The sequence below is a fragment of the Myotis myotis genome, unplaced genomic scaffold (assembly GCF_014108235.1).
Source record: "Myotis myotis isolate mMyoMyo1 unplaced genomic scaffold, mMyoMyo1.p scaffold_m19_p_3, whole genome shotgun sequence".
Taxonomy (NCBI): domain Eukaryota; kingdom Metazoa; phylum Chordata; class Mammalia; order Chiroptera; family Vespertilionidae; genus Myotis; species Myotis myotis.
The window spans coordinates 190,766,823-190,792,981 of record NW_023416335.1 but is presented as its reverse complement, the minus strand read 5'-3'; the positions used below and the strand labels follow the sequence as shown (position 1 = coordinate 190,792,981).

Sequence of the window (26,159 nt, the reverse complement as noted above, 5' to 3'; positions counted from 1 at the left end):
TGGTTGAGCGTCGACCTACGAACAGGAGGTCACAGTTTAATTCTCAGTCAGGGCACATGCCCAGGTCATGGGCTTGATCCTCAGTATGGGGCATACAGAAGGCAGCCAATCAGTGATTCTCTCTCTTTATTGATGTTTCTATCTCTCCCTGCCCCTTCCTCTCTGAAATCAATAAAAAATACTATATTTTTTTAAAAAAACACCTCCAAAACAAAAAACAATAAATATTTAAAAAATAATAATAATAAAGGGAGTTCTTGCCCCACCAGTGTGGCTCTGTGGTTGAGCATCGACCCATGAACCAGGTCGGGGCACACGCCCAGGTTGTGGGCTTGACCCCTAATAGGGGGCATGCAGGAGGCAGCTGATCAGTGATTCTCTCTCATTATTGATGTTTCTATCTTTCCCTTTTCCTTCCTCTCTCTGCAATCAGTAAAAACATAATAAATAAAAATAATGCTACAATAAATATAGGGATGCATGCATTCTTTCAAACTGTTATCTCTGGTTTCTTCAGATATATTCCCAGAAGTGGGATCATTAGGTCAAAGGAAACTCCATATTGTTTTCCAAAGTGGTGGGAATGCAGACCTTCGAAGTTTCTCTTTCCTCCACATCTTGTTTGTTGATTCATTGATGGTAGTAATAGCGTCAATGATAAAAAGAAAGACAAAAGGAAAAGAAAAAAAAACTCACTTTAAAATTATATTTTTAAAAACTAGATAAAACACCACTAATGTTGAAATATTTGAAACATTTCCCTTAAAATGTCAAACAAGTCAACACTATTTACCATCAGTAACTCTCTGGCAGTCTTTCCCTTTTTCATTAGACAAGAAATAAGTAATAGCTATAACACAGAAAAAAATAAAGCTTATTATTAAATGCTATATTTTGTAGCATTTACAATAACCCACAGATTATTTGAAATTGTGAGAGCTTTCAGCATGGATGTTGAACAGAAAAATAACCAAAAGCAGTTGTATTTTATTACAGAAGCAACTATTTTAAAAGACAATAAATTATGTAACTCCAATAGGAGAAACATTTTACATATAAAATAAGGATGCATGTAATAAATAATTTTCAGTAACTGTTTAGAAACATTGTAAGTTATATAAGAAGACAAAAATCAATAGAAGATACATATTGGCCAGTGTGTTCAGTAGTTAGACTGTTAGCCCGTGCACCAAAAAGTCAAGGGTTCAATTCCCAGTTAAGGGCTCATGCCTGGGTTTCAGGTTCATTCCCTGGCCCCAATAGAGGCACATGTGGGAGGCAACCAATTGGTGTGTCTCTCACATTGATGTCTCTCACATTGATGTCTCTCTCTCTCTCTCTCTCTGTCTGTCTCTGACGCCCTTCCTCCCTCCCTTCCACTCTCTAAAAATCAATGGGAAAATGCCCTTGGGTGAGGATTAACAAAAAAAGATACATGATATAAATTAATAAGAAGATAATTTTATAAATATAATACTGCCAACACTGACCTATAGATTCTGTAAAATTACAAGATTCTTCTAAAATTGATATAGAAAAGCAAAGATCCAGGACATATGAAAAGTTAAAACGTAAGTTGAAGAAATTTAACAAAAGTGAAGTTATACAGAGGGAAAGAAAAAAAGATATTAAAACTTTATTACCTATGGTTATAAATCATAATCAGAAATGTTTATGTAGTACTTTTTTTTTTTTTCCTGCAAATCCATTTTCTTTCTGCGTAGCATCTGGCTGTTGCTACACCATCGTCACTGAGGTAAGCACATTTTTCATTTCCTTTCACATCAAACCTATAATAGAGAGAGTACATTAAACACTATGTACTAGGGAGTCCTATAATTTTCCCCTTGTCTAATAACACTTTTAAAAAAATATATCTGCCTGAACCTTAAAAATGTGTACTGTGATATACCAGTAGTGCTCTCTTGCTAGGGTTAAGATATCTGCACCAAACTGGACCATAAGAGTCTGCCTTCCAAGCATTTATATTTATTAAACTACATTAAGTGAGTTATATGTAATCAGGGGAACCACCAGTTCATATAAATCAATGGTTCTAAATGGGGCAATTTTGCCTTCCCCTCACCCACCACAAGGGACACTTGGCAGTAACTGGAGACATTTTTGGTTGTCACAAATGGAGTGGGGAAAAATCAGAGATGCTGCTAACGTCCTACAATGCACAGGAAAGTGCCCCCCTACCCACAACAAAGAATTATTCAGTCCAATGTGTCCGTTGCATTGCTACTGAGAACCTCGACTAAAAACTAAAGTGGCAAAGTGGCTGGCTGTCATCATTTGGGTTGGTTACACCGAGATCATGTGTGCAGTGAGTTCAGGTCTTTCAATCCAATTTTTCTTATTGTAAAATGAAAGATACAAAGCTCAGGATAAATTATGTTATCAATGCAAATAAAATCAGCTTAAAATAAACAACAAATTGATCATGAACTGTAAAATATGTCAGCAAACATGTAGCACAAAGCTTGAAAAATAGATGTAGAATTGGAAAAGATAATTTAGAATCAGGCACAAGTTTAAATTCTTTTGGACTGTGTTTGTGAATTTTAGGTCTTTATTTTCAAAATAACCAAGTACACGATCTTCCCCTTATATATATATTTTAAAGCAAATTAACAACAGTGAATATTTATTAATTGCTATGATCCAGGTTCTCTTTTTTAAATTTATCTTTTTTGTTTAAAGTATGTCCCCTTTCCTCCCCTTGCCCCATGTCTTCCCCACTCCCATGTCCTCCCCCTGCCACAGGCTGAGGATTCCCCTTATGTCTCGATTCCCAGCCTCTCTGGTTGACTCCTGGAGTTAATCTCAATACATGATACAATCTTTCCATTTCATCTTTTTAACATGTGCTCAAATCTTGGGCTCTAGAGAAATGTAGCTAACCCATGTCTGAATTTAAATAATCTGAGATAGAAAGAAACTCACCATTTGTTAAATATTCCTCCATTTACCCAAGTTCCTGTTTGATTTTCTGTCATCTCCAACCCAATCCAGAGATCAAAAACACATCTTTGTTGTCTTAAAAAATCCTTTAGAGACAAAATCAATTTCATAATTTTACTTCTCAGTTTTTAATACAGCCTATTGTGAGGAGCAAGGTGACAAATGTTAAACACCAAGCTATACCAGAAAATAAAAAATATTTTACTCTCTGACCCTCAGTTTTCTTATTTATGAAACAAAGATGTGAGAAACATTTTCTTTCAGATACTTTCTTATTCCAAATTAATAATTTTTCAATATGAAAGTCTATTCCTCCAGTATTTTTAAACAAAAAAATCTATGGAAATCCAGTTTGTTATGAAGCTCATTTTAATCATCACATATTTACTATAATGGTTTTCCTGTTCCTAGCAATTACTAGTATATTGAGTTCCATGTTGTATTTTACTTCAACTTCTCTCCCAAAATTATTCTCTCTCCCTCCCTCTCGTCTCTCTCTCTCTCTCTCTCTCTCTCTCATGCCCCTCAGATAACTAGTTCTTTTATAATCTAGTTATCAGATTGTATTTTTTGCAGATATTCTAATTTTTAAAGGTATCATTCAGGGAAATTATAATTTTTCCTGATATTTCTTCTTTTCTCCTTCTTATTCCTTCAATGTTACAATTGAGCTCATTTTCAAGTCATGGAGTCTTCTCTGCTACTGAGTACATGCCTGGGAAACCTTCAGCCTTACGTTATATAACTCCATGTTTCCAGTTGTTGATAAATATAAAGGAATCGTGAAAACTCACAATACTCATGGTCCATTTCTATCTAATACTAGTAGCAGTGACACAGTAGCTTTTGTCATTTTAATATGCCATCCTCTGCAGCATTTTATAAATTTGTTTTTTAAAAGTTCATTTCATTGAGCTAAACTTTGGGATTACAAAGAAACAGATTAATAAAATATTCCCCCTGGATTGAAAGGGTTTAATTTAGTGAGAAAAATTATGTAAATATAGAGTTAGAAAATATCCTACTAGTTAAGGGGAAGATAATGAATATAACAAACACAAATTAAAATTAAAGTTTACAAAAAAGAAGTATCTGGTTTTTATGGGAGGCTTTCACATAGAATGTGCTTTAAGAGGTAAAGCTGGAAGAGAAGATTTCATGATACATATAGAGGGTGAGGGAGAAAAAGACATTCATAGTCTAGACTTAGCAAAGAGCTTCTCTGAAGGCAGAAAAAATATGTAAGGATAAACATATTGGAAACCAGCAGGGGAGATCTATGCCTATGCCTATATATTCATATGAAAAATAATACAATGATTAATGAACAATAATGCAAAAATAAACTGTTTTGTGTACTTGCAACTGTAAATCTATTTTTGCCCATCCTGTATGTGTATATATAAATTATTGAATAATGGAAAAATTGGGTGATGTTCAAGTAGCTGTGGTCTTGGTGACAGGCAACTGGGAGGTGCATTTTCTAGAACCCGTCCAATGAAAAAATATTAATCGTTAATTGTTTAACACAGGGGTGCCCATATAGCTTATTGTTAAAAATGCAAGATAATTTTAAGTAGATGAAAATAAACAAAACAATATTTCATGAAACAAGTTTTATCTCATTTAAACTTATACATATTTTGTATATATATATGTATATATACAATATTTTAAATTATTTTACATAAAATCTTACAATTCTTGAATACATTGCCCTGGCCGATGCGGCTCAGTTGGTTGAGGGTCATCCCATGCACCCAAGGTTACAGGCTAGATTTTCAGTCAGGGTGCATGCTGGGGTTGCAGGCTCTATCCCTAGCAGGGGGCGTGCAAGAGACAGCTGATCAATGTGATGTTTTATCTGCCGGAAGCAAATTCCATCAGGTCATAATTATGCAAGAAGTTCATCAGAAAGCTGATGGATCTTGGGACTTCAGCAGGGCTGAAAATATATATATATATTATTACCTACTGCTGAACAGCTGCAGGCATTTCCCCTAAACTGATAATCTTTTCCTGTTTACCTGCTGCTGGAGAAATGGCTGAAGGAATTTCCCTTAACCTGATAATCCATTATTGCTTACTAGACCTTACCTTTGATATGTATATCTGCTTTGCTAAAGGGCAAAATCTATATTAATAAAAGGGTAATATGCTAATTAGACTGGGAGACCTTCCAGACGTCCTTTCAAACAAAGCCATGGTGGTGGGGCTGAGGCAGAGGTGGTTAGGGGCGATCAGGCCAGGAGGGGAGGGCAGTTGGGGTGATCAGGCTGGCAGGGAGGGGGAGGGCAGGAGGGGGCAAGCAGGTTAGCAGGGGAGGCAGTTGAGGGCAAGCAGTCTGGCAAGGGGGACAATTGGGGGCAAGCAGGCTGGCGGGGGGGGGGAGGCAGTTGGAAGCAAGCAGGCTGGCAGAGGGGCAGTTGGGGGTGAGCAGGCTGGCAGGCAGAGTGGTTAGGGGCGATCAGGCTGGCAGGCAGGTGAGCAGTTAGGAGCCAGTGATCCCGGATTGCGAGAAGAATGTTTGACTGACGGTTTAGGCCTGATCCCTGTGGATATCTGGCAATCAGACATCCTCCAAGGGGTCCCAGATTGGAGAGGGTGCAGGCTGGGCTGAGGGACACCTCCCCACCCTTGTGCACAAATTTCGTGCACCAGGCCAGTAGTGTGTTAATAAAAACTCATGGGTCCAGAGATTCGGAGAGCTTAGTCACTAGAGCTAAGACTCCCCTGGCTCCCCAAAATGCCTTCCAAATTGAAATTTCTTGTCTATTTATCCATTTATTCGCAGCCCCTTCTCCAGATTCCTGAACCCTTGCTGTGAAAAGACTACGGCATTTATCAATGTTTCTCTCTCTTCCCCTCCCTTCCTCTCTCTCTAAAATCAATAAAAATATTAAAATTATTGTATATGTTACTTTTTTCACTCCTTCACAGACAGGTTTATCTCAATCTGTTGGTCACTTATATTTTGCTCAGAAAATGTAGTATATAACAGGCATCAACAATCTTCAAAATATATCAGAATATTTTATGATCAGTTTTTTTTTTAATATATTTTATTGATTTTTTACAGAGAGGAAGGGAGAGAGATAGAGAGTTAGAAACATCGATGAGAGAGAAACATCGATCAGCCGCCTCCTGCACAACCCCCTCCGGGGATGTGCCCACAACCCAGGTACATGCCCTTGACCGGAACCGAACCTGGGACCTTTCAGTCCGCAGGCCGACGCTCTATCCACTGAGCCAAACCGGTTTCGGCAGATCAGTTTTTTTTTAAAATCCAAATAGTACAATCATTCTTATTTGCTATGTTTAATGATTTCCCTTAAGCTCAAAACTATTGTTGTGTACTTCTGTTCTTGGTGTTCCATAATATTCATTATTTTTCAGTCTTTGCCAACATGATTCCTGTAAGTGAAGAGTTTAAACAATATGCCTTGTTCTTTCTTTATCCCTCAAGAATTTTATTAACATTCATTATTTTTCCATTTTGCTGGTAAATTAGTCTCTTTTTCCTTAAGAGGAACTGTAAAAGGCAGTACAAATAGTTCTCAGAATGTTTATTATAAAAGTCTTGCAAAATTCATGAGTGAGATTATTTATAGAAGCTCTTTCATTTAAGCATATTTTATTTTCTGTGTCTGCTCTTAACATATCTAGTTTTTCACATTTTATTCAGATTTACATATCTTTTCTTGCTTCCAAAATAGTTTAGTTTCCTTGCACTGATCTGTAAATTGTTCCAGTCTGGTTCACATTCATTTAAATTTGTACCAATCATCAGGCAGATTATGTAAATAGACTCTTCACCACATAAGTAAGATACAATTCTAACAATGTTGACTGCTGTGCTGTACTCTTTACATTTTAAATGCTTCTTAATTGTACATTATTCACAAAAATATTTAAACCAAATTACATTATCTCTTATATTGACCCTTTTAAAGAGATTAGACAAAAGCAAAACCATATGTTTACTGTAAACTTTATTTAGGAAAATAACAGATTTCACAAGTGCAGAGTTACAGAGTTTCTCAATCTCTTATTCTTGGAGATTGTCTTTACTAAAAAAAAAAAAAAAAAAAAAAAAAGATTATCAGAGGGAAGGCAGGGAGGGGGATGGGAGGGGAGTGATTAACTGGGGAATTTATATGCATAAATTCATAACCCATGGACATAGACAATAGAGTGGTGAAGGCCTGGGAGGGGCAGGTTCATGGTGGAGGGGGTCAATGTGGAGGAGAAACAGAAACAAAGAGGATATTTGTAATATTTTCAACAATAAAGATAAATTTTTAAAAAATTTGTCACGGAAAATAATATTTATTCAACAAATATTCATTAAACTTTTATTTGTATCTGTCTTTATGCTACAGCAAAAGATATAATTTCAAATAAAGCATAATATTTACTTACTGGAAGCTCATCATTACTACTGGAAGCTGGTCTAGGGGGAAACTTTCAATGACACACCTATTGCATTACCAGTAGTGAGTGCTATGATGGAGGCTGCCATGGGACCTCAGAGGCAGACAGCAAAGCAATAGTGAGTAGTCAGAGGACGGTGGAATGAAGAATCCCATCCACCATGAAGCAGTTCTCTGTTTGTGGACTAAAAGTTTTCAAAATATTATCAAACTCTTCTATTTATACTCCTTAAAATATAAAGATAACTACCAAGTCTACTAACTTGATGTGTTACACTATCCAAACAAAATATCATCAGGTATCTTCCATGGCCGGCTATGAACATCTTTAATATTCCATATACAAAAATAGGCATGTGTAAAAAGTTTTAAAAATCATAATGGAATTTGAATATTTCCAATGCCCTTACACACAAAAAATTCATAAGTTATATGTATTAGATTACTTACCATTTCTTCTCTAGAGTCAATCACAGTGAGGTCAGCATGTTGAGTAGAACAGTTGTGTCTACTTGAATTCCAATCCCCTTCTTGTTTAGAGAAATAATAGCAATTCTTTTGAAAACCAATCCAATCATCAGGGCAAAAATACTGAGTAGAAGGACTGGATTTATCTAGAAATGAGACAAATGCATAGTCTAAGAACCAGATGAAATAATATACCTCTGTACTTGAGATTATTGGGGAAAGACAGGATTGTGATGTAAAAGTTTATAATCATGATTAGAATTGCATATCTACCACATAACATGTTTTTTAAAAATTCCTGTTACATTAAATGACAGCAGCTCAGGATTTGACAGGACACTCATATTCCTTTTGAAGCATAATAGTAATCCCTCCTTTGGAAAAACTGCTGTTTGAAACTAATGTTTTGGAATTCTCTATTGTTTTGAAATTCTTTGCTATATTTTTGCTAGTCCCTCTGTTATTTTTAGACTGTAAAATAACATTGTTTTTTAGCTTGAATAATAGAAAAGATAAACTTAATTGTCTGACCTTGCAAGCTAGCCATCTAACATAAGAAACTGATATGCTGATAATGATGCCAGGTGTCTATATAGATATGTACTCAAGGTTACAGGTGTCTGTATAGATATGATATGTACTCAAGGTTTCAAGTTGTCTGTATATATATGACAGGTGTTTGCTAGATATGATATATACTCAAGGTTACAAGCTGATGCAAAAATAACTTATACAAAGACCTAGAAGGATATAAAAAGGGAATACTCTTTCCTATGTCAGTTCAGAATTTGACAGAGGTATTCTGCTCTGAACCAGCACACAATAAAGATGACTTCTAACTAATTGGCTCATTAAGGCATCTTATCTAGCTCACTGATTTGCAGTACACTTTTACCCCTAACCTCAATGATACATAGGCATTTCAGAGTAACCATTGTTATTTGTGTCAATTTCACTTGTGTTAAGTCACCTTTGTCATTTATGGGTAAATGAAATATAAGAAAATCCTAGCATTATCAGCACGTAATAAAAATACTAATTTAAACTAGACTGTAAAAATGCAGGAAGCATGTTAAATGCTAAGGAAGTAATGGAAAGAATAAAACAGAATATGTAGCTAACAAGGCATGTGTCAGATTGCCTGTTGTCAAGAAGGTAACCCATTAGTTCTCGGTTAACCAATGAAAAGAACCCACACGGGAAGTGAAGCAGAAGTCATTATTCCTAAAGACGTGGGCATTGGCAGTTCATTGGTTTCTTCATGAGTAGCTTTGGCAGCTAGACGTGTTAGCTTCTTAGACTTTCTTCTAATCTCTGGATTCTCCTAAAACACTAGTGGTTTAAGCCAAAGTTATGAGTGGCTATTTCTCCTCCAACGATAGAGCTTTCCAGACCATAACTCCACAGCTCCTCTCATAATAATGTTATTCCTAATTCTTGTGTTAAAGTCCTAGTCTTGAAACATTTGTAGTGTCTATTTTTCTGAACACAGGGAGACTTGAGTCTATTTTTGGTTCCAAAAATAGTTCTAAAGCAACAGAACCTTAAGGATGAGATATCATCATATTGATTTTTCAATGTCATTTGCTTTAAATGCATTAATCTAATCACCAGTTATAAGTGGGATGCTAGTGATTAAGGGTGTACAGAGAGAAAACAATTGGTTGAATTATTATCTACACTCATTTCCACAATGAGTCAATGAAATTTTGCTTCATGTTATGAGATGGAAGAATAACACCGCATAATGTGGAACAACAGAAATAAGATGCAAAGGATACATGCAAATTGCATGATTTTATTTATGCAGAAATGTTTTAAATGGGGAAAACTAACCTATGCAACAGAAATCAAAATAGTGATTATCATTATCAGGGTGAACAATTTTGTCTTAATTTTTGCATCTCCCAATGCCTTACATAGGTCGCATATTTCATAATAACTCATTCATTGATGCCATTAAATATATCGTGACTAAAGGGAAGGGAATGAAAATAATAAGAAAAGATCATGATGAAACAAAAAGAAAAAGAATCATTTAATAATGAAGTGGAATTTTTGGAGTGGAACCCAGATTCTTTCTCCGCCAGAATCGAAGAATGAATCACGGACAGAAAGTGGTATAGCAAAGGTGGAAATTTATTGAAGGGCAAGTACAGACTACCAGGTGAGGAGAGGAAAAGAGTCCCACAGAATGGACTCCCACGTGGGGAGGGGGAAAAAGGGTCCCGCTGAGTTTTTTCCCCTATGGCTTATAAAGGCTGCATATCCTGGTGCCTTGATATCCCCTTTGATTGGCCACTATTCCCTTAGTCTGGTTACTAGGGTAACTCCTAGGCTCAAAGGTGGCACCTCATATGGGACATGTGATGCCCCAGTCCTTCATTGTTCTTTTCTTTCTGCATTTTCTTCCTTTCTCTTTATTTTGTAAATATAGACCTTTTTGGCTACTTCCAGCTCCCTTGTCTTATGTAAATGCAACTGTTGCTGCTCCCTGCACCTGGTTTCCTGGTGTTATGGAGATATACCTGTTGCTGCTTCCTTGTCTTATGGAAATGTGACTGCACCTGGCTTCCTTGTGTTATGGAGATGTACCTTCTCCCAAGCTGTAGCCCTGTGTTTTCCCATGGACCCCAATTCTAAAAACTCCCTAAGCCTGCATCTATTCCCCTAAAATTCCTGTTTCAATAGGAAGACCTGAACAGGGGGAAAGAAAAAAAAGATGAAGAAATAAAGTATGAAATTTACTCACCATATATAATTAAGGCAACAAGAATGGAAATAATTACAAGTAATCCAATAATTGACACCTTATATTTGTTAACACCTGAAAAACAGCAAAAAAAATATTTTTAGATTAAGAAACAGCTACAAGAAAAACTAAAGTTTGTACTCATAACTGTTTCTAAAAACCTCTTTAGGCAATTTTATTCTGCTACTTCACAAGGAAATGACACAAAACAATTTTTTTTCCTGTTTGTCATATGAGAAAAAAATTCTGATTTTTATTTTTTTTGCTTGAAATTTCTCAGGACATCCTTATATCCACTTCAAGTGTTACCATGGATTTTATTGTAATAGTCCAAGGATGCCGGGAGCCGGTCCATGCTTGCTGTTTCAAGGGACCTGGCATATATGGAATACTGTTCTTGATATGTTTGCTCACCTTCTTGGCACTATGTGTTTTAACTAAGGTCTCTGAGAAAGGTTGTTTCCCCAGGTAGGGATTTTCCCCTGAAGTTAGGGAGGGAATAAAACCTCTTAACTTAAGTGCCAGGAGGGTAATTAATCACTTTAACTATGAACAATCATGCTTAAGCTACATAATCTTTACTCCCTGGAATGGAAATAAGAAACGCCCTAACCTTTGTAATAGAGATTGATAGGATTGGAATCAACTGGTATAAATACAGATGTAACAAGACAGAACTCAGAAGACAGAACCTACACACAGAACTTAGAAGACAGAACCTACACAGACAGAAGAACTTCGTTGGAGAGAACATGGCAAAAGATCCTGGACAGAAACTAGCAACAGAACCTAGAGACAGAACCTAGCAAGAGAACCTGGCTGAAGAACCTAGAGACAGAACCTGGCTACAGAACCTGGATAGAGCATGGCAAGAGAACCTGACTAGAACCTGGTGACTGAACCTGGCTGGAGAACCTAGTGAGGGAACATGACTACAGAACCTGGCTGGAGAACCTGGAGAACCTAGCAAGAGAACATGGACACAGAACCTGGCTGGAGATCCTAAGCAGAACTTCGCTGGAGATCCAGACCAGAACTTGGCTAGAGACCCTGACAAGAGAACCCAGCTATGATGATCACCTGAAAGCTGTTTCTGTGTCATTCCTTCTTCACCAACTCCGTCTATGCCTTTGGGACCCCTGAACCTGCTGGGGTTGGACCCCGGCATATGGCGCCCGAACAGGGACCCCCTAGGCAAGCGCCCTGCACTTGGGACGGAGAGGACTCCACCGTAGGAAGAGGGTGGATAGTCTTCGCCGACTCCGTCCACACCTTTGGGAACCCCTGGAACAGAATTCCCCTAGGTAAGCCCCCCACTTGAAAACCCCCACACTCGGGACGGATAGGACTCCACCAGGGTGCTACAGACCCCCCTATAGAGGATAAATAGGGTAAGAAGGTGGATAGTACAGAACTTAGATTGAGAAGATGTGCCATACTGAGTCCAAAGAAAGAAGACTCTGTATTGATCTTTTAACACATATGCTTGCTAGCAGAGGAGTTAAGGTTACTCCCAGTCAGACAGAACTTTTTATACAAGAAGTATGTCCATGCTTTTCTGAGGAAGGAAAGGTAAATGTAAAGGCATGGGAGGAGGTAGGCCCAAGGAGCCTTATCCTTAACCCCACTGCAGCCTTTTCACCCCGGGAAAGTGCAGGATTGGCAAGCTCTCCCTGGGGTGATAGATCAGGACTCAGGTAATAGCAGAAAGCGCCAATCCTACTCTTAAAATGGATACAAGAGAGCATTTTGGGTTTTTCTTTTTAATGCCTGCTTTTAAAAAATAAAAAAGGGGGAATTTGCCGGGAGCCGGTCCGTGCTTCCTGTTTCAAGGGACCTGGCATATATGGCATACGGTTCTTGATATGTTTGCTCACCTTCTTGGCACTATGTGTTTTAACCAAGGTCTCTGAGAAAGGTTGTTTCCCCAGGTAGGGATTTTCCCCTGAAGTTAGGGAGGGAATAAAACCTCTTAACTTAAGTGCCAGGAGGGTAATTAATCACTTTAACTATGAACAATCATGCTTAAGCTACATAATCTTTACTCCCTGGAATGGAGATAAGAAACGCCCTAACCTTTGTAATAGATTGATAGGACTGGAATCAACTGGTATAAATACAGATGTAACAAGACAGAATTCAGAAGACAGAACCTACACACAGAACTTAGAAGACAGAACCTACACAGACAGAAGAACTTCGTTGGAGAGAACATGGCAAAAGATCCTGGACAGAAACTGGCAACAGAACCTAGAGACAGAACCTGGCTACAGAACCTGGATAGAGCATGGCAAAAGAACCTGACTAGAACCTGGTGACTGAACCTGGCTGGAGAACCTGGACAGAACCTGGATGGAGAACCTAGTGAGGGAACATGGCTACAGAACCTGGCTGGAGAACCTGGAGAACCTAGCAAGAGAACATGGACACAGAACCTGGCTGGAGATCCTAAGCAGAACTTCGCTGGAGATCCAGACCAGAACTTGGCTGGAGATCCTGGCTAGAGATCCTGGCTAGGCTGCTGATCAACTGAACGCTGTCTCTGTGTCATTCCTTCTTCGCCGACTCCATCCACACCCCTGGGGACCCCTGGACCTGCTGGGGTTGGACCCCGGCACAAGGAATCAAAGATGTATGTGTCTTTAGGCCAGAATTTCCTCAGGCCTGGAGCCACTCCCAGACCTTCACTACATTTCCTCTATGGCAGTGATTTTCCAACCTTTTTCATCTCATGGCACATATAAACTAACTACTAAAATTCTGCAACACACTAGAAAATATATTTTTTGCTGATCTGACAAAAATAGGTATAATTTTGATTCATTTACAGCAGATGGATATTGTTGATTGTTGTCATTTTCTTTTTTATTTGACAATTTAAGGAAAAAGAGGTCAGTGACCCTGCCTAAACAGTCAGGTATTACATATTTTAGAGATACTTGTAGCACACCAGTTGTACCATGGCACACTATTTTAAAATCACTGCTTTATGGTAAAGTATCAGGACATCCTAACATTCTTTTAATGTTTCTAAGAAAATCTACTTTCCAAATAATGAAAAGTTTATTTTAAACTGTAGACTGAATAGCATATTTGAAAAGTCATAGAATAATCAATCAAAAGATTTGGGATTATAATTTTTACCACAAGCAAACAATGGGAACTTGGATAAGTCATTATTTTTTTCTGGCTGTATATATTTCCTCATTGGCAAAATCAGTAGAACGCATCTCATCTCTGACCAGAAATTGTTTTTCTTTTTTATTAGTGCCCATTTTTGGAGAAAAATGGTATATAACTTTTAAAAAATGAAATATTTTTATTTTACATGATTATAAACTATTTATCCTTATTACAAATTTTAAAAATTTATAAATGTTACCTTAAGATAGACTATAAACACTGAGAGTGTTTATCATTCCTCTTATTCACCTAGTAAAGAACTATTCTTTTGTTGAATACTTTTTTCCATAGTATATGTGTTAAAAATAGTATTTACTAGTAAAATGCATCCATATGTACACTGCTTAGACAAAATTAGCATTCTCATTTGAGTTAACATCCTTCCATCTATGTATCTCTCTAATTCTATTTTCACACATATAACCTCTCTCCAAAATACACATAATCTTAAATGAGTACAATTATCATGTGCCCATTGTCATGTAATTTAATATTTTCAGTTAATGTGTTCTTACTACTGTGGCACACTGTTTAAAATGGCGCCCAATGAATCGTTCCTCCTGTGTCTACCATCCCTTGCACACATGATCTTGCTACTTCTCCCATCAAGAAGTACACTATATTTCCTGACACTTGAGTATGAATTGGCTTTGTGCCTTGCTTTGCCCAATAAGATATGGTAGAAATGACAGTCTAGCACAGTGGTTCTCAACCTGTGTGTCATGATCCCTTTGGCAGTCGAACAACCCTTTCACAGGGGTTGCCTAAGACCATCCTGCATATCAGATATTTACATTATGATTCATAACAGTAGCAACATTACAGTTATGAAGTAGCAATGAAAATAATTTTATGGTTGGGTCACAACATGAGTAACTGTATTTAAAGGGCCAGAAGGTTGAGAACCACTGGTCTAGCACATTATAGCACATGCCTAAAAAGATATTGCAATTTCTATTTTCAATAGTCTAGAGCCCAGTCACTGTCTTAAAAAATGAGACAGAGAGAAAGAGAGAGAGAGAAAGAGGATATAGTGGATAAACAGCTGAATCCAATCACTAAGGCTTAAATTTGTGAGTGATGACTTAAATCTGTGAATGAAGACATTTGGATCCTCAGTCCCTTCCCAAATATAGCAGTTGGTATAACATGGAGATGAGCCATTTCACAGAATCTTGTCCACATTCCTAACCCATAAAGCCACCAGCACTAATGAGAAGGCTAAAAGGCTAATTCCAATGTAACCCTGATATTTGGGGGGCTAGCAATCTGAATCTGTGCCAGCAGTCTAATGTGCATTACTGATAACCTGTAATTAAGTCATTACCCCTTTCTCCACAAACTGGTCTTGCAAGACCTGTTACCTAAATGCTCACATTTTACAGAGACCATAAACCATGAACAGCACACAGCCCCCAGAGGGGGGTTATCAGCACTGGTGACAGGCCAGGCTCTTAGGTATGGTCTCAAGACCCCCAACACCTGGGGCTTTTTGCAAAGCCTGTGAAAGGCCTGGAAGTATAATCCATATTTGGAGGACAAAGACACCAAAAGGAGATAAAAGCGGGGCTTCCACCATATTGGTTGGCTCAGAATTTGAGAGGCAACCTCCTCTGAGTCCGCCAGCATAATAAAGCTGTATAACTCTATTTCTCTAAGGGTTGCTTGTTTTTCTCTGGTCTTCTAAAACACTATCATGATTATTGTTTTAAGCCACTAAAACTTTGGGGTGGTTGTTCATTCAGAGAAACAGATAAATTTATCCACCATGCAAAAGTGTAATTTTACATCACAATTTTAATGTCTGATAAAACTCTTTTATATGGCTATGCCATTAGAATAAACATTAACCCTCTTCTTATGGATCTTTAAGTTGGGTCATTCCTATTTTTTTCAACCAGAACTAAATAAATATAGGTTAAATGTATTTTTGCATACTTATCTAATTATCTTTTTAAGATAAAAATTTAAAAATAAATAAGTTGATATATATTGGTTAAATATTCTTCCAAAAGTATGGTACTAATCTAAATTATCATGAGCAATACATGAAAATACTAGTACTGATAAAAATTCAAAATAAAATCATTTTTAAAGAGTACCATAAGGAGGGAAAAGAAATGCAGCAAAAGAACATCAGCATTGTTTCTGAGCCACCCAACTTTTATTTAACTATTTGAGAAATATAATTATGGAGTAGGGGCTAATCTTATAAGTTTCTTCCAAATTTCTGAAATGCCTGTCGTTAGCTGTGCATTTCTTCTTCCTATCCAGAATTTCAAAGTTACACAATAAGCATGAACTATAGTATCTGCAATGCTTCACCTTTGAACCAGCATTGTTTATTTATTCTTTCATCCTTTAACAAATGTTAAGTCACTTACTATGTGCTAGTTTCCATTAATGCAATAGTAATCAAGAAAGACCTAATGCATGCTCTCCTGGAAGATACATTTGGAAAAGACTGACAAACTGATAAAAACGAATTTAAAAATTACAATTTGCAACAAAAGTGAGAAAGGCAATAAACAGGGTCCTCTGAATTAATAACAGGGGAGAGCCTAAAAAGCATAGGTAGGAGGTCACTCTGGGGAAATGATGTTAAAACCAAGACCTAAAATATGAGCAGTGGCCAGGTACACCAAATCTTGCAAGGCATTTGGCCCTGTCTAAACCTTCACAATGCCCTGGCCAGTGTGCCTCAGTGTTTAGAGCATGGGCCCATGCACGGAAGGGTGGCAGGTTTGATTCCTGGTCAAGAACATGGACCATACCTGGTTTTCAGGTTCTATCCTCAGCCCCAGCTGGGTCCTGGGTGAGGCAACCAACCGATGTCCCTCACATCATTGATATTTCTCTCTCTCTCTCTCTCTCTCTCTCTCTCTCCCTCTTTCTAAAATTCAATGGGAAAAATATCATTCTGTGAGGATTAACATAAATAAATAAATAAATACATACATACATTCATGCTGGAAGCCACCCTTGCTGCTTGACGCAGTCGCCGCAGGGAAGAAACATCTGCACAGCTTATGTTTCAAGGGACCTGGCATATATGACATATGTTTACTCCCCCTCTTAGTGCTATGTGTTTTAACCAGGACCACCTCCCCGAGAAAGGTTGTTTCCCCAGGTTAGGGGTTAACAGGACTAAGGAAGAGAATAAATCAGTAAATCCCCCTAGTGTTACAGAAATACCATGTACTACTTATGAAGAACTTGGACTAAGACTGTTGGCAATAAATCTGGGACTTGTTGGGCCCGCATCCCCAGGGGTCTGCCCACCAGGGAAAGCACCAAAGCCTATACCCCTGGAGACCCACCGACACAGGGCAGTCCCAGGGAAGGCAAGCAGCGAGGCTGGGAGGACATAGCCTTTACTGGGTAGGATAATATGCTTCAGTCACTTCCGTGTAGCTTATCAGTAGAGCAATAGAACAGTGACCTTGGAATAGCCCTTGTAATGGAAACACAGAGATTAACCTAGACAAGATTAAAACCAACAGAACTAGATAGATACAGGTTGAAATGAAAATGAAACTAGGAACTGTAGAAGATTTCCCGAAACATACCACGCTGTAATTATAGAAGCATGCTTATGGGATCAAATAGTATAAATATAGATGTAACAGGACAATAAAGAGAGAACCCAACCATGCTGACCAACTGAACACTGCCTCCGTGTCATTCCTTCTTCGCCGACTCCGTCCACACCTTTGGGAACCCCTGGACCCGCTGGGGCTGGACCCCAACACATCCATCTATCCATGCATACATAAATACATAAAAATAAAACACCCACAAAGACATTTTAGTCTATACCCAAATGTCCTTGATACTTGACCCTGTCCAAAATGTCCAGAGCATATTTGGCCTTCACCAAATCCACAAGTGGTCCTTGATACTTGTCTAAAATGCCCATGCTTAAGAAAACATCCCTGGGTTCAAATAGCCCATAATATTTATTTCTACTTTGGGTTTACAGAATTAATACTTTCAAATATGATCATGTTTTGTTGGTCCAACAATTGTGTTGTGGCTGTGCTGCCAATTATAAGCCTCCCTGTCCTGGTAGCTTTAGATAGATGGGTCCGGGTTCAAATCTTTCAGACAAGCAGGATTTATATTAACTATGGACCACATGTTTTCCATGAACGTTTTGGACATTAATCAAATGAAAGAAACAAGAGAAAACATTTCAAGCAACAAGAACAGCAAGTGCAGGTTCCTTGAATCAGGAAAAAGATTAAAAGTGTGCAGCAAAGAATAATATAACAAGCATGACTAGGTAAGAGTAAAGGAGCTAAATGATGTTAAGCTTTGAAGGCGCTGGAAAATACCTTGATTTTCTTGTAAGTATAATGGGAAGCCATTGAATTTTTAAATATGTGTTTGGCATTACTAAATTCGTGTTTTTAAAAGTTCTCTACTACCATTGGGGGGCGCGCACGTACAGTGCAATGGAAACTTCGTGGCCCACGTGCAGAAGTCGGTATTTTGTGGAAGAGCCACACTCAAGGGGCCAAAGAGACGCATGTGGCTCACGAGCTGCAGTTTGCCGACCACTGATCTAGAGTAAAGGGATGAATTGAAGATGCCTGCAGGAGGGGGATGAAATAATTAAATTAAAAAGAATTCTTGCCTAGACTAGAAGGGTTGTGGTCTAAAGTACAAAAGAAAGGATTGTTCCTTGTAAGACCCTGTCTCCAATGTAGCAAAGGTCAAAAAGAGGAGAAACAGGACATACTTCTGTCTTTTCAGCCTTTTTTGGTGCCGTATATGGATGGCGCAGTTCAGAACTTGAGTCCAGGCTTTTAATCACCTTTCAAATATCATCTCATTAATTTATTTAATTTCTTATTAGTTTTCTTCAAATATTAGGCATCCTGGAAACAAATACTTGTTTCCCCTTTTTCTATGCCATCAGTCAAGTCAATTTGATGGCAGTCTGTTTATCTGTCCATAGACTGGTATGGTGGACAAAAGGATATTATCAATATCACAGGTTCAAAAATCTTGATCAAATAGTTACAATGTATAACTTTATTTTCTTACCTCATTTTAGCACATATCTCTTCAACCATTAAATAACACTATCTCTTTTTTAAATTGAATAATATAACTATGTTGTTTTCAGAAGGTCTGCCTTTTAAAAGGAATTAAGTACAATCAGTTTTTCTTATTATTTTTTCTTGTGTTAGCTGTCCCATCATTCCATATTTTAATTATGTATGGGAGGAGGTAAACATTATTTACTGCATATTAAATGAAAATTTTAAGTACATTTTCCTATTCATGATTTTAAGTAGGTAGTCAGGCTCTTTTGGAATTCTTTTCCTCTGAGCCCTAAAATCTAGTTTTCTACAATCAGTTTAAATAGCTTTCATTATACAAGGCCCTCCTTTCTATTCTTATCCAAAAAACCAAACAACAGAAAACATTGGTCTCCCACTATAAATTTCGTATTAACAGATGGTTACTAGACTTAGTGTGATGAGCACATGGGTAAGATATGTAAATGTCAGATCACTATGTTGTATGCTTGAAACTAATGTAATACTATATGTCAACTAAATTTTAACTTAAAAATACATGAATTTCAAAGTTTCTCAGTCCTTATGTGTTCAACAAAGGAATGTAAATAAAAAACATAACATCCTAGGACAGCTCAATAAAAAAAACCTATTTAAGTAACAATTATAGTGGAGAAAATAAAATGGAATAAGCATTGCTAAGAGAGTTACTGAAACTAGAGTCTGGAGCCCATTAAGGAATGGGGGGCGGGGCGGGTATGCACATTTTTGCCTTAGTTTTCAAAGGGGCTAAATTGCTTAACTTATTGCTAAACTCAGCCCCAGGCTGACTCATCCCAAAACACCAATTGCTGCATGAACACATATTGGCTTAACCTCTTCCTTCTAGTCTTTGCCTCCCTTGTTAGCGTATTGCATAAACAATTCTTGGTAACCTAGCCAGCAATCATTTATTTGCATGAAACAAGTGCATTTTGTGATTTTTGTTTTTTTAACTCCTGTGCTTTTCTGTTGTTGCTCTCGCTGGAACACAATTTACATTGCCACTTGCATCTGTGTCTCCAGGATTGCAACTCCTTTTGTTCAGATATGTATTTTTTGTTCTGAATTACAGGCTAAACCTCTCTTTGGTTAACACAATATAACTGAAATAGTTCTAATTAACCTCTATGATAAACTAAATTGTGAAGGATTCCAATTGTTTTTCCTCAAAGAGAAGCTCCATTGATTTGACTAATTTTTCTCAATTTCTGAATCTAATCTTCTCCACAGAGGGTTGAAAGGAAAGAGTCAATGAATTTAAAGTCAAACAAAATACCCTACTTTCTAGCTCATATCTATTTTTTAAAAAAATATATTTTATTGATTTTTTACAGAGAGGAAGGGAGAGGGATAGAAAGTTAGAAACATCGATGAGAGAGAAACATCGATCAGCTGCCTCCTGCACACTCTCTACTGGGGATGTGCCCGCAACCAAAGTACATGCCCCTGACCAGAATCGAACCTGGGACCCTTGAGTCCGCAGGCTGATATCCACTGAGCCAAACCAGTTAGGGCTAGCTCATATCTATTGAAAAAAATCATAAACAATCAATAAGTAGAAATAAGAAAATATAAAAAAATAATCCAAAATAAACATATGAATAAGTTATATCACACAGTTATTACTTTTACAAGGGTGTTTATAATTTCAAATGATATATCTATATACTTCATATATAATATTATACACAAACTAGGAGCCTAGTGTGCGATTCAAAATTGCGTGGCGCCATCCACCCTCGAGTCCAGGTCCAGCCCTGCCTCCCTCTCTGGCCCTTGAAGCAGCCTGGGCTGCTACTGATCAGGCCCTCCCTCAGCGCAGGTACACGGAGACCCCTACCGCCCCACACCCGCTGCTGCGTGCGCAACCTCCTCCTGTCAGGTTGACCCATTACGGCATCCCAGTTAATTAGCATATTTCTCTATTACACATATAGATATGACTTAATGTAATTTCAAATTCACTTTATGGTTTAAGTGAAGTTGCCTTAATTCATTCGTTTATGACAAAGACAAAAAAAATAAGTTCTTTTTAGAAGCAAAGTTGATATGAGAATGAAGTTGTTTCAGCATGTTATCATCTCGTCTATTGTCATGATAAGTTCCTCAGCTGTCACTGAGATATTGAGGCTATAAATACCGAGAGTTTGTGAGAACTATTTGAGAGTTTTGGTTTGGGTGAGCACACTCTTTCCTAAACTTTTAATTTATACATTTTTCATTTTTGTTATTTTTATTTAAATATAGTTAGTAACCAATATTTTATTAGTTTCAGGTGTGCAATATAGTGACTCAATACTTAAACACCTTACAATGTGATCACTCACTAACACTAGTAATCAGTCATCATGCAAATTTATCACAATATTATTGACTATACTTCCTTTCACCAAAACTCTCCCAAAACCCTTGGGGTATTAGCTCCTACGATAAGGAGTACTATCTCGTTGGCAACATAGAAAGTGAGGCAGCTGCCCGATCCATGTGGCTCAGTGGTTGAGTGTCGATCTATGAACAAGGAGGTCATGGTTCGATTCCAGGTTAGGGCATATGCCCAGGTTGCGAACTTGATCCTTGGTGGGGGCGGTACAGGAGGCAGCCCATCAATGATTCTCTCTCATCACTGATGTTTCTATCTTCCTCTCCCTCCCCCTTCTTTGAAATCAATAAAAATATATTAAAAAGAAAAAAAAAGGAGGCAGCCAACACCTGCTTTTTTGTTTCCTAGCAACAGGGTACTTTAACTTTCATGTGGCAGTTGGAAATCAGCTCTCCTTTGATAGCTGTCCTTCCTAAATAACTCTAAGTGTAAAAAGCTACACCTCGCATTAAATTTAGACTTTATTCTTTTATCCCCCTTGCCTGGAATAGATTAATAATCTATCATTGGTTGGGTGTATGTTATTTCTTTATTCGCTTATTAAGAGATATTATCCTGTATGTTACTGGCTTATGAAATTATTAACATTACCACAGGGAATCTGAATTATGTAAATTCCTGTGACAAAGACAAAATCAGTTTCTGGAGCATAACTTTTGCTGCTTCCCCCAAAACAAAGCAATACAATCTTAAGTAACTTATAGAATATATTTGTGTGGTACATAGAACTTATTTACACATACAACATATAAATCCAAACTGTTGATTGATACATAAAGTTGAACTTAACACTGATTTTATGCATGGCTAGAAAGTATTCTTAAAACTTTTTGTTCAGATATTTTCATGTTACCATATAATATTTGATTCCATTTTTTTCCCCAACCCTCTTTGATTTAACCTTAGAAAGAATTATTAAATTGTCAAAAACAAAAAAGAGAGGATTCTAGTATGCATTCTGATATGAACGGCAACAATAATTTTTGATTTACATGTACTGGTAGGTTTAAATAAAATTCAGTGGAAAATGTCAATTCACAACAATCTCCAAATCATGGATTGCTAGATATTATGCATTTTAGTTTCATTTCCTCTCTTCTTCACCATAGTATGACTATAAAGAGCTCTATTTAAATAACTTGAAAAGATTTCCTGTCAGATTTAGAATTGGTATCTGAGTTTGTTATTTAATACATCCAAGTAATACCTAGTTGTTTTCTAAGGGTATTTTTTTTTAGTACATTTTCTTCCCTCATCCTCAAAAATATCAGGATACAAGCAATTACTTAGATAAGAGTAAGATGGGCAGATAATCTTTCTGCTATTAAAAATCTGAAGTGTAGTATATCTTGAGTTCCTCAAAGCCTATAAACAGTCTTTTAAAATATCACAAATATTGGCCAATTTTAATATCTTCTGTGTATTCTAGTCCTTGAATGAGTACATAGAATATATTTAACATCTTTTTCCAGTAATACCATTATTAAATACTAAATTAAAGTGAATCTAAGTCTTGAACAGTTTTAAGCTACTCTTAATCCCTTTCCATTCTTAATTACGATAAAGTGAATCTGAATTAAAAGAACAAAATAGTTACAAATCTGAATTTTGTTGTTCTATTTTTCTTTTTTTTCTTCTTTTTTTTAAAAATATATTTTATTGATTTTTTACAGAGAGGAAGGGATAGAGATAGAGAGTCAGAAACATCGATGAGAGAGAAACATCGATCAGCCGCCTCCTGCACATCCCCCACTGGGGATTGCCCGCAACCCAGGTACATGCCCCTGACCGGAATCGAACCTGGGACCCTTCAGTCTGCAGGCTGACGCTCTATTCACTGAGCCAAACCGGTTTCGGCTGTTCTATTTTTCAATAGGATTTTTTTTGCCATGATGGGAGAAACTACAAAACTCATTTCATGTTTTCTAAGTTTTTCTAAGTTTTTAACATTAGGCTTCATAATTTCACTAAGTCACCTTGATTCTGCACAATTGAAAGTGGACTTACCTTGCTTTTTTGAATCAGTTTCTGGCACCTCTTCCTGCAGGGCAGATGAGGCGAAGTTATTCACTATATTTTTCATAATTGCTCTTCAAAGTTTTCACTTTAAAGCAAAAATGTCGTCTTTACAACACAGCTTCAAGGTATGGTCTTCCTACTTTTATAAGGTAAACACGTTTAAATAATATTTCTCAAAATGAAACTAACCGTATGACTAAGATCCTTAGTCGACTCTCGCCGCGTGAAAGGAAATTAGAAAGAATCAGAAAGGAAGTTAAAAAAAGAGAAGATGAAGGCCTGGGATTGGCCAGAAACTGGATGGAGGTGGCCAATGGGGAGGAAATAGAGGGACATCTCAACAATAAAGATTTAAAAAGAAAAGAAAAAAAAGTCGTGTGTGTGTGTGTGTGTGTGTGTGTGTGTGTGTGTGTGTGTGTGTGGTGTGTTCTGGTCAGGAAGCATTTTATTTCTCTCCAAGTTTAAGAGTTTTCACTGACAGAAAATCAACACTTTCATAAAACCTCTTCAGCTTCTGAATCTTGTTTTTGGCAAAGGTACCAACATATTTCTCTCTGATACGGACACCAAATCTGTGACAGTAGTTAGTTAGGTTATTAACAAAGGAAGAGGGCAAACGGAATCAGACATTAAGCCTGATTAACTGGGAAGAGGCAGCTTCACCGACACCCTAGGGAGCAGCTGCATCCTCTGCCCTAGGCCAGCAGGTAGGAAAGGCTGGCTTTCCACTCTCCCCAGGGAGAGGGGTAAACAATGAGGGGGAAATTCCTCTGCTGAGGCAGATGAAGTAGGAGCCAAAATGGCAACTATAAAGGGGAAGAGTTTAGCCTGGGAATATCTGGGGGTGGGTGGGGGGAAGGGGGGAGCAGATAAAGTCATCGAACCCCAGAAGATCCAGGAAAAGGGTTGGATAGTTTGAAAGAAAGCCTGCTCTCTCCCAAACCCAAGGAAATATGATCAAAGCTTAACAAAGGCCCGAGGTTCAGGCTCTCTCTCTCTCTCTCTCTCTCTCTCTCTCTCTCTCTCTCTCTCTCTCTCTCTCTCTCTCTCTCTCTCTCTCTCTCTCTCTCTCTCTCTCTCTCTAGCAGCCACATGGGCAGGATGGGAACAGAGGCTGTTCTGGACTCTGGATGCCTCGGATACTGGGTTAATGGCATAGCTGCTCTGGGCCCGGGCCCTCCTCATGGGCTTGGTGGGGCAGCTTTGGCCCTGTGGCCCCAGAGGCTGGACTTTTTCTCAGTGAGATGGAACTAAGCCACCTGGTCTTAGATAGGACATTGGGCACGGAGTCCTTTGTTTTCATTCCAATGAATCTTGCCACTATATCTCTCATCTTCCTATGTGTGAATCCCTGAAATGCTTTCCCTCACATACCATGGAAATAATCCTATTTCCTTCGGCAACAGTTCCGCCCACAGTTGATGGATCAATCTTAACTTCCAATTTCAATATTTGGCTTTTCCTTAGGAAGCTCTTCAGGGCCATGTTTTGATTCAGAATGAGTGGCTTCATCTAAAGGAGACTCAGAGGTCACTGTACGAGGTGCTGCGCCATGGTAGACACTCATCATGGAAGAAAGGCAGAAATGACTCCTGGGGCATTGTCCTAGCAGCCATTTTCAGCAGGCAAATTGACCCAGGTTGGTTGTGAGGGGAGAGAAAGCTCTCTTTGGAGGTCATGTCATTTAGGGTTTGCACTTGAATAGAACACGTTACGTTAGGGAGTCATAACTGAAGCAGCCGTTTTGTGTTTCTGTGTGCTACTCTCAACAATTCCTTTCCTACCGGTTCCAGTTTATTCTGCTTAGATGCAGCAGAATAAAGAGCAGTGGCAGAGTGGCCTGCAGGACCATATTTCTGGGCAGGTGCCTCCCAAACTTGGCAAAAGGCCTGACCACAGATGTTACTGATGCCTTCCACCTGCTGGGGGCGCCTGGCACTGCTGGGGAGGCCCTCCTCTCCCGGGCAGCCATGGGAACTCACATATTCTTACTGCTCCATACAGAATCCACATCTGAACTATATTGTAAAGTTTTTCAATTCTCCCAAGAGTGGTAAGTAACTAGTGTCCTTCCAGAACCATGGGTGATAAAAATACTGAAGCATGCTTTAAGGCAGTGGTTCTCAACCTGTGGGTCGTGACCCCTTTGGGGGTCGAACGACCCTTTCACAGGGGTCGCCTAAGACCGTTGGAAAACACATATATAATTACACTAGAGGCCCGGTGCACAAAAATTTGTGCACTCAGGGGAGAGGGGGGTCCCTCAGCCCGGTCTGTGCCCTCTCGCAGTCTGGGACCCCTCGGGAGATAACGACCTGCTGGCTTAGGCCTGCTCCTGGGTGGCAGAGGGCAGGCCCAATCCCTAGGTGCAGCCCCTGGTCGGGCTCAGAGCAGGGCCGATTGGGGAGTTGGGGTGCCGCCCCCGTGTCATACACAGAGCAGGATGATCGGGAGGTTGTGATTCCAACCTCAGTCACGCTCAGGGTAGGGCTGATTGGGGGGGTTGGGGCACCATCCCCTGTCATACTCAAGGCAGGGTCTATGGGGAGGTTTCGGCGCCACCCCGTCATGCACAGAACAGGGCCAATCAGGGGGTTGGGGCATTTCCCCCTGTCACTCACAGAGCAGGGCCCATCAGGGGGGTTGGGCTCTGTATCCTGTCACACACAGAGCAGGGCCCATCAGGGGGTTGGGGTGCTGCCACTCTCACACTCAGGGCAGGGCCGACGGGGAGGTTATGGCTCTACCCCGTCACACACAGAGCAGGGCCTGTGGGGGGAGGGGGGGTTGGGGCGCCACACCCTGTCACACACAGGGCCGCAAGGCAATCAGGGGGTTTGGGCACTGCCCCCTGTCATGCTGATCCCGGTGCTGGGAGGCATATT

The 26,159-nt window shown here is 38.7% G+C and overlaps 1 protein-coding gene and 1 pseudogene across 2 annotated transcripts; both read right to left on the bottom strand.

Annotated features, from left to right (window-relative positions):
* Nucleotides 1–419: 419 nt before the first annotated feature.
* Nucleotides 420–23,492, bottom strand: CLEC2B (C-type lectin domain family 2 member B). Of its 2 annotated transcripts, XM_036300601.1 has the most exons (6): nt 23,263–23,492; nt 10,621–10,695; nt 7,851–8,014; nt 2,950–3,053; nt 1,644–1,790; nt 420–617 (listed from the first exon to the last, which is right to left on the bottom strand). In XM_036300601.1, the coding sequence occupies exons 1-5, from the start codon at nt 23,336–23,338 to the stop codon at nt 1,673–1,675; spliced, it is 537 nt and encodes a 178-aa protein (XP_036156494.1). In that variant the 5' UTR covers nt 23,339–23,492; the 3' UTR covers nt 420–617; nt 1,644–1,672. The 2 variants fall into 2 exon arrangements, with proteins under 2 accessions (XP_036156494.1, XP_036156496.1); XM_036300603.1 differs by lacking the exon at nt 10,621–10,695.
* A 227-nt stretch (nt 23,493–23,719) lies between these two features.
* Nucleotides 23,720–25,246, bottom strand: LOC118650727 (annotated as a pseudogene).
* Between the last annotated feature and the right edge of the window lie 913 nt (nt 25,247–26,159).

Coding starts and splice junctions, on each gene's coding strand:
- CLEC2B (XM_036300601.1), bottom strand. CDS start 23,338: ATGAAAAATATAGTGAATAACTTCGCCTCATCTGCCCTGCAGGAAGAG. Junction 10,696..23,262: donor AACTGATTCAAAAAAGCAAG/GTAAGTCCACTT, acceptor GCTGTTTTTCAG/GTGTTAACAAATATAAGGTG. Junction 3,054..7,850: donor TTGACTCTAGAGAAGAAATG/GTAAGTAATCTA, acceptor TTGTCTCTAAAG/GATTTTTTAAGACAACAAAG.